The 14,742-nt window shown below is 39.8% G+C and overlaps 1 protein-coding gene across 1 annotated transcript in view; it reads left to right on the plus strand.

Moving 5' to 3' along the window:
• The window catches only part of LOC145407475 (putative neural-cadherin 2), a 152,452-nt gene that overhangs the window by 50,222 nt on the left and 87,488 nt on the right, over positions 1–14,742 (plus strand). Inside the window, exons 3-4 of the mRNA XM_080278404.1 lie at positions 6,226–6,341; positions 8,229–8,393. Coding sequence (XP_080134530.1) covers positions 6,226–6,341; positions 8,229–8,393 — 281 coding nt within the window. The remainder of the gene's footprint in view (positions 1–6,225; positions 6,342–8,228; positions 8,394–14,742) is intronic.

Consider the following 14,742-nt stretch of genomic DNA (forward strand, 5'->3'; position numbering starts at 1 on the left):
TCACAATGTCAACTCTGATTTGACTGATGAATTTTATATGTAAATTAATGACGACAAAGGCACAAATAGACAAATATGTAAAAATTTTGTGGTTAGGAGGGGTTATAAAACATTGCCCCTTGTGGAGAGGTAGTGAGCCGGTGGAAAGCCAGGGCTGGCACACCAGAACATATTTACCATCGAATCTCTGTTGAGGCTTAGCTGTGTAACTGCTTGAGGGCCTAGAGACATGGAGATATACACTCTCCTTTCCTTGTTCATCCTCCACAGTACAGATGTAGTCTGCGATATTTTCTTTCTAATTGCTAAGACTTGTTTTTCGTAGAAGGAACAGGATACATGAGAAGACCTGGCCCCTTTTCTATTCCTGTCCCTCCCGGAACAACAAGTCCAAGTTACAACAGATCGTAAATATGTTCTTGTATACCGTCCCAGGGCACCAGTATGCCTCTTAACCACTTCATTTCAATGACATATTTTTCTGTTGACTCTTGCTGTTTTCAGACTATTTTATTCGCCTTTAGATATACTTTTCAAGCCAGAGAACGTCAACTCGGCTCAAGAAATTAAACCCTTTATTGCTGGGATTTCTCTCGATTGAAGGAAATTGTGAGGTGTAGGCCCAGATAAAATTCTCGTTTTACTCTAACTTGGGCTAAAATTGCCATCCCTCTGTCATGAATGGTCAGTTGTTGAAATAGATTAGAGGTAAATTTTGATGCTAGCCATGAACAAAATATGCTGTAGAAGAGGTGTAGGACTAAGCATTATCTTTTTCTGTCACTGAGCCACGTGAAGTAAGAGGCGAAAGGACGAAAATCTGGGCCAAGTTAAGGTTAAAGAAGTATAGGAGCAGAGGAACGGCTCCTCGAGAAAGACTTTGAAAATTGTGACAGCCATTTTTGGGTGTACCAGTAGCACAGAAACGGTTCCTTGATGTAGATTTTGAAATATCTGTCAGCCTCGACAAAATTTCTTGGGTGTACCATGAACTGAAATGGTAGGTTTTGAAAAATTTAACAGCCTACATAAAATTCTTGGGTATACCAGCAGCGGAAAAACGGTTCCCTGAGATTAACTGTGACATTTTTAATAAAGCAGATTTAATTCTTGGAAGTACCAGTAGTTTCCAAAATCTTAACAGCCTAAATAAAATTTGGGGGTGTACCAAAATTTTATTTCTCTCAGTTGACGAAAATCTTGTGTGGTTATCCCTTATGAAAAAAAAAAAAAAAGTGTACACACCAAAGTGTACATACCACAGTGAAAGGACTTCAATCATCCACAGAGATTGGCTATGTTTTACTCCTTTTACACTAACCTGGCCTAAAATTGCCATCCCACCGTCTTGTATACTGAGTCACAGAGTATGATACTAGATGCGAAAAGGAAGTAGAGCCATACCATTATCGTAGCCTATCACTGAGCTTCTAACGTGGCCTAAAACTGCCATCTCTCCATCTCGAATACTAGGTCGCATGAACAGATAAACACGAGATTACAATGCTAGTCAAGAAGAAGCGATATGGAAAGGAAGTGGAGCCTCAGCATTGGCTTATCGTGTCACTGAGCTTCTAACTTGGAAGCCATCTCCATCTTGAATACGAAGGAGTACAAAGGAAAGCAAACGGTAACAGACCTACTGGTCCTTTCGAGGCTGCTTGTTACAGACAAAACTACCACTATGATATATAATTCTACAAGATAAAGTTAAGGATAGTAAAGCAAGAAGGCTCTCCCCCACCCACCAAACCCTCCAGTCGAAGCTGGCAGGAAAAAAGTGAGAAGGACCACTATGCAGCATGGAAAAGGTGACATGGAATTTCCATAGGAAAGACTGAAAAGTGGTAAACTATATTCTGTTCTATATCTGTACATCGCAAGTGTTAGTAAGCTAGAGTTACCATTAGTAACATAGTATTTCCCTGCTATAGTTGCATCATGATCTGAAATAGAGAAAAACAGCATATCTTATTCAGTCATAAAAGTGTTTAGCTGTGGATTTGAAGCGAGATACTTATCCAAGCGATTTTTGAGTGTCACCAATGTACTGCAATCAACGACATCCCTGGGCAATATATTCCAAATGTTAACAACCCTTTTAAAGAAAATATGCTTCACTTCATTAGACTGAAAACGCTTTCCAGAAATCTTATACCCATTACCTCTAGTGTAGTTCGAACGATCAATTGCAAAATGCTTGTCAGCATCCATATTATCGATTCCTTTAATAATCTTGAATACGTGAATCAGATCCCCTCGTAGTCTCCGCTTCGATAGGTTAAATAACTTTAGCCCATTTAATCTCTCCTCGTACGCTTTGTTCCTCAGTATGGGCATCATTTTTGTTACTCGTCGTTGCACTTCTCTAATTTCTCTATATCTTTCTTGTAATACGATGACCAGAACTACACACAATATTCTAGATGTGGACGACGCACTAAGGAATTGTACAGGGTAAGAATTATATTTTCAGATTTGAACTCAAATGATCTGCCTATAAATCCAACTACTTTGTTTGCTCTCTGCATAGCTTCTGTGCACTGTTTACTTGGTTTCAGATAATGTTACAATTAATCCTAGATCCTTTTCATGGTTTACATTCTTGAGTTGAGAATGATTCATTACATAACTAAATTTTTCATCTTTACTTCCAATATTTAGAACTTTGCATTTATCAATATTAAAATCCATTTGCCATTTTTCAGCCCATTTAAGCAATTTATCAAGATCCCTTTGAATCAGTATTCTTTGTTCTGGGATATCTGCTTTGTTACCAATCTTTGTATCATCAGCAAATTTTGATAATTTACAAAACACGCCTTCATCAGTGTAGTATATATAAATCAAGAACAAAATAGGACCCAAAACTAAGCCTTGCGGTACTACACTTTTAACATTTTTCCAGTCTGATTTCTTACCATTGACTATAACTCTTTGTTTACGATTCGCAAGTCAGCTTTCAATCCATCTTAGTACACTGCCACCGATACCGTAGATGCACAGTTTCTCAACAAGTCGAATATGTGGAAACTTATCAAATGCGCTTCGGAAATGAAGCCAAATGACATCGACTGATTTAGTGCTCTCGTACATATTGATAATATTGAAAAAATACAGTAGATTAGTAAGAAATGAACGCTTATTTCAGAATCCATACTGAGAGTCTTTGATGAGATTGTTCTGTTCTAAATGTTTGACCAGTTAATCTCTAATTATGGTTGCTAACAACTTGCAAACAACTGATGTCAAGCTTATTGGTCGGTAATTGCTGGGTTGCGATTTGTCTTCCTTTTTGAAAATCAGAGTTACATTAACTAATTTCCAGCTGCTCGGTACAGTGCCGCTTCTGAGAGAGATATTGAACATATATACTATTTCATCTTTTGCCTTCTTTAAGACTCTTGAAGATATTCTATCTGTCGCTGGTGTTTTATATATCTTAAGTTTATTCAGCTCAAGGAGAACATCTGCGTCACTGATAATAAATTCTTTTGAGTGTGTTGCCTTTATCTACGTGTGCGGAGGACTGTTTGGATCGAGCATGAACTTTCTACTGTATATACAGATGTGTCGAAAAAAAACAAACACGAGCTTCCGATGCCAGTCACGAAAAAACGATATGGGAAGGATGTGGAGCCATAGCATTGTCTTATCCTATCACTGAGCTACATTAATCAAAAGGACAGAAATCTACGCCAAGTTAAGGTAAAAGGAGTACAGAGGAAATTTCTCACAGAATACCCGGATCCATTTAAGTTGAGTCAGTTTTCTGGTTGAGCAAGGAAGCTCCCTAGTACCCCTTAACGATTTATTTTCGAAACCACTCATTAATATCCTCTATCATGTTTCATATATCTTTTTAATGTCGACGTAGATTGTATGAATAACATTCAAGAATACATTTATTAACGGAACAGTATCAGAAATAAAGCAGTAAGGAAGAGGTGTCAGTAAGCTTCCTCACCGCACAAGAATACTAGCCTTTTTCTCACTGACACCCTCATGACCCCGCAAAATTTGTATAGTTCCCTTGCATAATTCATACTTTCCCCTGACCCTTTGTTTTGCATGGGAAAGGGGTTTACTGATGTGAGGGTTATTCAAGGCTATATGGAACACCCGCAGTTCTGGAAAGGTCTTTACTGATGTAAGGTTATTGAAGGCTATATGGAACACCTGCAGTTCTGGAAGGGTCTCTATTGATGTAAAGGTTATTGAAGGCTATATGGAACACCTGCAGTTCTGGAAGGGTCTCTATTGATGTAAGGGTTATTGAAGGCTATATGGAACACCTGCAGTTCTGGAAGGGTCTCTATTGATGTAAGGGTTATTGAAGGCTATATGGAACACCTGCAGTTCTGGAAGGGTCTCTATTGATGTAAGGGTTATTCAAGGCTATATGGAACACCTGCAGTTCTGGAAGGGTCTCTATTGATGTAAGGGTTATTCAAGGCTATATGGAACACCTGCAGTTCTGGAAGGGTCTCTATTGATGTAAGGGTTATTCAAGGCTATATGGAACACCTGCAGTTCTAAGTCTCCTCCAAGATTAACAAAATCGACTAAGTAGCTACTACAATGAAGTGAAAAGATGAGCTGTATATTATTATTATTATTATTATTATTACTATTATTATTATTATTACTATTATTATTATTATTATTATTATTATTATTATTATTAGCCAATAATTCGTAAATAGTCTGTTGAAATTATATTTGTTTTACAAAATGCTTTTACAGCACTAACACAGGGCACAGACACAGTGTAATTCTCTCTCTCTCTCTCTCTCTCTCTCTCTCTCTCTCTCTCTCTCTCTCTCTCTCTCTCTCTCGTGTGTGCGTGTGTGTGTGTGTGTGTGTGTGTGTGTGTGTGTGTGTGTGTGTGTGTGTGTGAAATTGTCTGTCTTTATCTATCGCTATCAATCTACCTATCTACGAGTATCTAGATAGATAAACAGAGACAGATTAATAATTAGTTAGGTAGGTTGGTTGGAAGATAGATTGGTAGATTTATCACTACAAGGATATCTTGATACAAATTGTATCCCAGTTTATTTTTGCATGCATATATAACTGGTGTAGTGATGGTTGAAGCTTGAAATGTGAATATGGTAGTAGATCCCTTGAGGTAATTTCAAGTGATGGTAATGATAGGGAAGGGGGGGAGATGGATAACGATAAAGGAAAATTTGGTCATGATTAGTGACAGGAAAATGTTTTGTCACGACTTAGAGTATATACTGTACGTTGATTTCCACATGACTGAGTATGCAATTTGGAACTAATCTGAGATGAAAAAGAAGTGTGCATAGACTGTATATTAGTACCACTGTGTGAGGTGAAGGTATCTAGTCCTTAAGGTAAGAATGAGGTTTAGGTTGATACACTTATGTCACACTGGATTGCAAGGAAGGGTTAATAAAGAGTAAAGTTTCTGTCATGATGATTCTGGCAGTAAGGAATCGTTGTAGCTTGTAATTTGTGGCAGGATAAATAACCTCTTGAATCGAGTGACCCATTCTGTATTTCATTCTTGTTATCTGCAGTCGATTTTATTCAGACAGACTTCTGGACTTGGAAGGGTCTGTTGTAGCCATCATTCGCTCCTTAAGCACATGAACTCTTCCTTAAGACTGAACTAAATCGTCTGGTAGTAGCTAAAGTGACAAGGTACTCGGACCGAAGGGGTTGAAATGTCATGCCTCAGCAGGTGTCAGCGAAACGGAGCTTAAAGGATCACGGAAGACAACAGCGGCATCAACCAACACACCCATGTCCTTTTGGGGGGTTATTCCTGCTACCTTCAGACGATTTTATTCAGCTTCTGGGAGACCCTCTGTAATGAAGGGCCCATATTTTCGTTGGATAAGGAGACTCCCTAACATCTCTTCCTTAGCGATTAACTTTTGGATATGGCCGGTTAATATACTTTTGTTGCGTAATTTTTCTAGAGGATAGCAATGTTAGAAGGATGTACATAACACAGAACAGGGGAGTTAGGTGTAATAAGCAAAATGAATCGCTTAGAAAGAGGTGTTAGGAAGCTTCCTTAACCGACGAGAATACGGGCCATGTGTTACTAAAGACCCTAGCATCTCCGATTTTTCTGGAGCTGAATGAAGATGTCTGAAAATAGCAATAATAAACTAATAAAAAGCAGGCATCTTGGTGCATGGTTAAGTGTGTAGTGGAGTATTAATGTGTGTGTTTATGTGGCAGGTGCGGCGGTGCGGTACAGCATCACGGGCGGCAACAGGGACGGCCTCTTCACCATCGACCAGCACACCGGCATCATCACCCTCGCCGCAGCCCTCGACCACGAAACACACACCACGGTGAGAAGGGCATCAGATTCTTGTACTTATTAACACATAACACTGTGAGAAGGGCATCAGATTCTTATACTTATTAACACATAACACTGTGAGAAGGGCATCAGATTCTACTACTTATTCCCAACACATACCACGGTGAGAAGGGTATCAGATTCTTATACTTATTATCAACACAGACCACGGTGAGAAGGACATCAGATTCTTATACTATCAACACAGACCATGGTGAGAAGGGCATCAGATTCTTATACTTATTCTCAACACACAATACGGTGAGAAGAGCATCAGATTCTTGTTCTCCTTATCTCTAAACAGTTAACTTGGAAGGGATTAGATATAGTGTAGTATACTAAGTTGCACATATGTCGTATATAACCTCTCCCTAAGTGATTTATTCTTCATATTACACCTCAGTGCTTTACGTGTATGTTCCTTTTTTTTTTTTTTTTTTTAATATCGACACAGTTTCAATCAGTACTTCACACGAGGATATTCAGGAGCACTGTGCAGATAAATCGCTAAGGAAGAAGTATTACGAAATCTCCAGATCCACCCTTCTCTACACACGCCTGCCCAAAGCTGGTTAAATTTTTCTGACGTTTTCAAGAATGGCATGAAAAATAACCGAGTAAAGGGATGAAAAGCAAGGCTCTCTTCCACTCCACCTGGCGATTTGTGTGTAATATGGGCGGCTCAGTCAGCGTTGCCAGTGTCTCTCCTGCATCATTTATTCATTTCCTGTTTCCACTGCCACGCCCGCACCAGCAGACAGAGCCACAACACGTAAGAAACCTCCAGATGAGTTACTATAGGTGCGCTATTAACGGCTGATGCTTGACTTCAAAAGACCTGTAAAGCAGAAAGTTAAGAATTCTCTCTCTCTCTCTCTCTCTCTCTCTCTCTCTCTCTCTCTCTCTCTCTCTCTCTCTCTCTCTCTCTCTCTCTCTCTCTCTCTCTCTCTCTCTCTCTCATATGTTTCAGTAAAGATAAAGGAGAAAAAGTGAGCTGCTGCTGGTATGGGGGAGAGTCAAAGAATAGTGCTGAGCGTGAGAGAAGCCTGACTGCTTCACAACAAATTTCCTAACGGTCATACACAGCATTCCTACAGCTGCATCATACAACTAGGTATACAATAAGGCATATACATTACATAAATGCTGATTTTTTTAGCTGGAGAGTTAAGTTGTAATTTCACCTACCCCTTCATTTCTAAGTGTATTATTCTTACTATAAGATCGTTTGCAAATAAACAAAATAAACTAAGCAGCACGTCATTTAATTGATGGGGTTAGGTTTTATGCGATATGGTATTTACCGCACAGTGTGTCAAGTAATTTCTTTCAAAATATTCACGGGGCTATGTGAGCGTTTGACAGTTTGTGATAACAAGGATTGATTATACTATAATATGAGGTCCTGGCTGCCCCCGGATTGGATTTTCATATTCGAATGCAATCTCAATGCATTGCATAAGAATGGGATGTTCAGAAGGCTATATTAAAGCTGTGCCAGTGACGCTCAAGGTGTGGCACTATGATACATCGATAAATAATGTGAGAGGGAGAGTAAAACGTGCAGTGTGTGGCAGTGTGGACGACTTGTTAGAGAGTCTGAGTGTGAATCTGCACCAAAATAGCATAACAATGAAAACGTGATATGGAACCTGTGGGAGACGATCAAAGGTGAGAGGGAAGGGTCAGAATAAGACCAACAAAGATGGAGAATCGTAGTGGATATGAAGACATTTTTTTTTCATCGTGGCTGCCTAAAAGGTGAATTGCAGTGATGAAGCTGTACCGGAAGATAAATGCAAAGGCGTCGATAACACTGAGAGAACCATTGAGAACTGCAGTGACTGATACTGAAATTTTCTTTTCCCTGTGTCAGCACGAGCTTGTGGTGTGGGGTGAGGGCGGGGGCGGCGGCGCCACCACGCTGGTGCAGGTGAGGGTGGACGACGTCAATGACAACCCGCCATACTTCCCTCACCCGCGCCCAGAGGTCACTGTCGTCGAGGAAGACCACCGCCACCTGCCCGCCATCATCGCCACGGTAGGTGACCAACCCCACGACCATGGTAGGTGACCAACCCCACGGCCATGGTAGGTGACCAGGCCCACTACCATGGTAGGTGACCAGGCCCACTACCATGGTAGGTGACAAGGCTCTTTACCATGGTAGGTGATCAGTCCTAGGATCATGACAGTTGACCAGGCCAAGGATGGTAGGTGACCAGGCTTAGAATAATGGTAGGTGGTGAGGGGCAGGACCATGGTAGATGACGGAAGCAGAACCGTGGTAGGTCACAGGGAATCACAACAATGGTAGGTCATCATGACGGGCCAGGACCATTATAGGTCACGAGGGATCAAGACTAGGGCAGGTCGCTAGGTGGTCATATCCATGGTGGTAGCGAGCGGCTAAGGTCATGATAGGTCTCGAGGGGCTAGGACAGCAGTAGGTCATGAGCCACTGTTAAAGTAAGGTGAGAGAGGAATCAGTGCATCGGCCACAGTAAAACAGTGAAGACCACTGACACTGTAAAGAGCCAAGGGACCTTCATGGCAGGCGTGAGGGATGCAGTGCGGCAAAGGGCAAAGGTGGATATCCATCATTTTCCTCCCACCATCACCACGGTAGTTGGACAGGCAGGGCGAGGAACACCACCAACTCTCCACCGTCGTCACCATACGAATGGGCTGGGGGTAAGGGAGATAGAGGTACAGGGAGGGATAGAGGATATTGGACTGGGAGCGAAGTGGGACCATACTGTGTAGCACAACGGGAGTCCCCAAGTACAGGAAGAGACGGTATGTGGTTTTATATATATATATATATATATATATATATATATATATATATATATATATATATATATATATATATATATATATATATACTGTGTATATATATATATATATATATATATATATATATATATATATATACTGTGTATATATATATATATATATATATATATATATATATATATATATATATATATACAGAGAGAGAGAGAGAGAGAGAGAGAGAGATAAACATGTGTATATGTATGTGAGTGTATGTAGTATTCAACCACATACGTTATAAGCGTGTTAATTTTTTTTCTTTTTTCAAACCATATTTTGACTTTTACGTTTTGTTGTTTCTGATATAAGTAGATTTGTCCTGCCTTTTCTAATCCCACTCCAAGTGTGTCGAAAATGTATTATTTATAACCTAGTGTGTCGCTGCTGTAATCTTAGTAGACGTTATTAGCACTACTTTATTAATGGAGGCTTGTAAACCATACCATATATCCTGAATGACCCCTTACTTATAAAGTGCCAAGACTTGTTTTTGTTTGTGGCATATTTGTGCAGTCAGTTTGTCAAGAGGAGAAAAACTACAAGACTGAAGTGACAACAATAACTGAGTCACTGATGACGTTACAAAAGGTGAATTACAAATATTTTTCCTTTAATGCAGGACATCTGGGCCGTGCTGTATATTTGCCAGTTGTAATTTTCTGCCTTGCACTCCCCTTTGAGAGGCTGGCACGCTGCTGTGTAGGGGGCCGTATTGAAGCTTACCACACTTTATTACCCGATGCCTCTCCTACCGTCCTGCAAATTCCTTTGGGTGGAATCCAGTGTGTGACCCTTAGCGCGGTAGTGTGTGTGTGTGTGTGTGTGTGTGTGTGTGTGTGTGTATGTGTGTGTGTGTGTGTGTGTGTGTGTGTGTGTGTGTGTGTGTGTGTGTGTGTGTGTGTATGTGTGTGTATGTGTGTGTGTGTGTGTGTGAGAGAGAGAGAGAGAGAGAGAGAGATGTGTGTGTGTATGTGTGTGTATGTGTGTGTGTGTGTGTGTGTGTGTGTGTGTGTGTGTGAGAGAGAGAGAGAGAGAGAGAGAGAGAGAGACCCTTTTGGAGCTACTACCAACCATCCGTATTACATGTTATATGGTTGTCTTTTAAGGATTGGTATTAGTGGGGGTGTCTGTATGATCAGTCGGTGAGTCTGTTTCAGATGCTGACTGTTTTCACAGGCTCCTGCTTGCTTGTTCAAATTATATAATGAAAGGTTTGCTGCTTTTGGAAAAAGTACGAAAATGCTGGAACTTCTGGACCCGTCCATTATCGCCCTTGGTTTGGTTTTGTGTGAGAGGATGAGTTTATGTGGGAATCGAATTCGCGTTTGGGACAGCAGATGAATTCTCAAGTCATTCACACCAGTCACCTGAAGAAGTAGCAATATACCACCTCGATAGAGGACGATGTCGTTTACCACGCAAAAACAGTTAAATTAAAAACATTGTGATGATCAAGAACTCCAAAACCGTTTGAAGACTTTTCTGATCGAAGTTTTGGCTTGTTTCTAGTATAAATACTGCAGTAACGCAGAAGTTTTAGCTTGCTGATTATATAGCTGCTTCGGTGCCTCAGCAGTTTTGGCTTGTTAATTATATAGCTGCTTCAGTAAATTAACAGTTTTGGCTTGCTGATTATATAGCTGTTTCAGTAACTCAGCAGATTTGACATGCTGATTTTATAGCTGCTTCAGTTACTCAGCACTGATTCACCATTACATCTGTGTTTTCTTCGTCTAGCAGTGATCACATGCCACCATGAGATCCCCTTCCATATATATAAGTGTAATGATACTATTCTTATGGTTTGTTTACTGTACATAAACTGCAGTTTTTTTTTTTTAACTCGTATTCTCTGGCCCCCTCTTTTGTGATTTATAAGTAACTTTTGATCATTACTACCATGTACTGTACATTCTCTCATGGCTGATAGCTGTCTCACTCAGATTTCTTTTCATGCGTGTCTTAAGCATACTTTTCTCGAAGCTTTCTTAAATCTGTCATACCATTTCGGTTTTCAAATAAACTCAGAATGAGCTTTCTTTTCATACCTAGCACAGAATTCTCAGGTTCACTAATAATATTCGTGTATACAGTATGATTACCTTTTACTTTCCACATACGCGTCTGCAAACTGGAAGTCACTACTGTATACCGTGGCCAAAATCACAAGCGAGATAAACAGTCAGTGATATATGACCGTATATTATTCATCAGTACACATAAACCCAGCGTCTTCGTAGCGCGTTCACCTTGGCATTCCTAATTAACTTCACGTCTCCGTGCCTCTGAAGGAGACTAACGGGATTCCAAAATCCGACCACCAAACCACACCAAACTACACCTCATGTCCTTATGTGTCCCTCTCAGTAGAACAAAGCCAGAGCCACTACCTCCTGTCTCTTGTCCTCCAGTCTGTGCTCCCACCTTTGTCCTCACTTCTCTGTCCTCGCACCATCATCATCTTACGTCCATCCTCCAATTCTCTCAGTTCACCTTTATTCACTTATTTTTCTCTTACCATCTATACTTCCTTCACGCACTATTGTTCTTCTATACTGTCTTTCATTTCTGTTCTTTCTGGTTCTAACACTGATATTTTTGGACCCATACATCTGCCCTATTTCTCTCACTTCACCTTTCTTCTAGCCTCTGTGTATACACTTTTATCTGTCGTCTCTTCTATTCCTTCAATCCATTCTTTTTCCCGTTCCTCTCCACTCTACCCTCTTAACTATTCTCTTACTACAATACTGATCTTCCATTTTACACCTCTCTGACTTCAAGCCTCATCTCTCTATCGTTTTGACTCTTCTCTAACTATTATTCTCCCATGACATCATTCCCCTGTGTTTTCCATCCCAAACACTTATTATACAGTGTCTTATTGCCGCTTCACCATGATCTCTTAACTCCCCTGCTTCTGTTCACATACCCTATCTTTCACGTCGTTTCTCTATATTCACATTAGTGATCTTTCAGTTTCCTCACATTTGTCTTCTTCTATCCTCGTTCTTCGCTCCATTCTCTCGACTCTGTTCATTTAATTCTACTCTCTCATTCCGTCTCTCGCTTCTGTGCTCTATATTCCCAACCCAGATCTTCCGGTCTCCACACATCTCCACTGAAGTCTGTCTCATATACCACACCTTTGCCTGCACTTCTATGTTATCTTGCCAGTATTCTCCTGCCCGGTGTCGCCTGCTCTCACATGTCTCTTCTTTTAGCTCATATTTCCCGCCGTTGTTGTCTTCCTCTCGTCCCTGTCCTCATCTTCTCCCCTTGCCTTGCTCGCCTTCACCACACTGGTCACCGCAGTCTCATAATTCCTGCCCCACCTGCATCCAGCCTCAGGGCCAGAACTGTGGAAAGGAATGGAACGCTGGCGAGGCGTGAAGTACCAGAGCCTGCCAGGGATTATGTAAAGTCTGTGTAGAGTGAAGCATCCCTCATATATATATATATATATATATATATATATATATATATATATATATATATATATATATATATATATATATATATATATATATATATATATATATATATATATATATATATATATATATATATATATATATATGAATGATATAATCCTCTTATTAAATTTCAGTATTACATCCGCCAACGAGTTGATATGATTTCGAAGTGGTTCCGGATCTGAATGCAGGAATAAACCAATAATTTTATCGGTGCTGGTGGAGACTGCACTCCCTGCTTTTGTGTACTGTACCAGGGCAGACTAAAATGGTAGTATTAACTGATTATGTGTGGCCTGAAAGTATTGATCTGGTAGGACAGAGGAATTACTCAGATCATAGGTTTGATTGGTGCTGGAGGAGGTATGCGCTCTGTGACTGTTTTCTAGTTAAAATGATTCTTTCTGTTGATATTTCGGTTTTGCCCCCTACAAACGAAATGAGATATGTATGGTTATTATCTTTGTAACGTTGGAATCTCTCTCTCTCTCTCTCTCATATTACGGACAACTCTACTTTTTCATTCCATTTGACACCAGACGAATTTAATCAGCTCTGGATAATTCATAGGATCCTGAAAATCTTAATCCCTTCTACATGGCGACTTATCTTGCTACCTCTGGAGACTTTAGTTCAATGTAGGGGAGATCTTTTATAATGAACTGGTTACTAAAGCATATCTCTAATCTTCTACAGTTCAGAAATTGTCTCCTCAACTGAATAAAGTCGTATGGAGATAGCAAGGGAACAGCGTCAGCTCTTGGACGTCATTTTTATTATTATTATTATTATTATTATTAATTTGTTTTATTATTATTATTATAATTATTATAATTATTATTATTTTTTTTTTATTATTATTATTATTATTATTATTAATTAGTTTTATTATTATTATTATTATTATTATTATTATTATTGTCAGTTCGAAGCCAAGCCGTTAGACTGAATTTTGAAGACACATTTCGAACTGAAAATGTTATATAAAGCCTTCGTTAACTCTTTCATTACAAGTGCATTTTCCTAAGCTAAACAAGAAGGAGCATTCACAGAGTGCAAGCATCCACCAGTTGGTCTAAGGTCCGAATGTATATTAAAATTTGCTTCTTGACCTTGACCTTTGACCGATTGCGCTCAAAATCGAATAACTTCAACCTTGCCTGATTTTCAACCTCCCCATCAAGTCTGGTCCAAGTCGGATCAAAACTGTTTGTAGTGATTTTGCTCTGTGACCACTCTTGATCTTTCTGTGACTTGATCTCGGGCTGAGAGTTCTTTAGAGCCAATCCCTTTATCCTTGCCTTACCCTGAACACTTCTAGAGTTTGTTCTGTATCGGATAAATCTTTTAGGCTGTCGATGCCATGTGACACTGACCTTTACCCTGTTCCTGACCATCTCCCTTTGCTGAACATTTCAATGCTTTCATTAACACAGAGGGTAGGCCAGCATACTCTCATAATACCTCTACCTTCAACTGTCTATACCACACTACATGCACATTAGATACCACACCTCTTGTTTCCATTCCTCCGTAGCACTGGCTGCTCCCCGACCTGCACCTCTTTGGGACTCGCTTCCCCAGATGCCCCCAAACTTCACCCTACAGCGGTTCAGGTCCAACTGTTATTTTTTTTTTTTTTTTTTTTTTTTTTTTAAGGAATGGAAGACACCTGTAATCTGGTGCATGGATTATTTTTTTAATCATTTGTTTTCCCTTCCTTTGCTCTATTATTTAAAAAAAATGTGTCGTCTTAATATTGACCTCATTGGCCTCAGTAGCATACAGGAGGATGTTGAGGTATATTGTGCAGCATAAACCGCTATTGCAAACGTGTTAGGAAATCTGTGACATGCAGATAAAATATGACTCGTAAGGAATAATAGAGTCTACAGCTGACCTCCCGGAACCTAAATACACTCTGCCGCGCATCCACGAGGCCCTTGTTATGTTAGTACGTTCTTTATTAGTTTATTTTTGCTTTTCCTACGTGATTGTATTTTAGTAATGACAAGTTTGTTATAGTAAAGCAGTTAATGAGGGTTGTATTAAGCACTCAAGTTCAAAAAGTCTCAG

Source organism: Coenobita brevimanus, chromosome 73, assembly GCF_032717465.1.
Source record: "Coenobita brevimanus isolate Jiangsu-jjx chromosome 73, ASM3271746v2, whole genome shotgun sequence".
Lineage (NCBI taxonomy): Eukaryota > Metazoa > Arthropoda > Malacostraca > Decapoda > Coenobitidae > Coenobita > Coenobita brevimanus.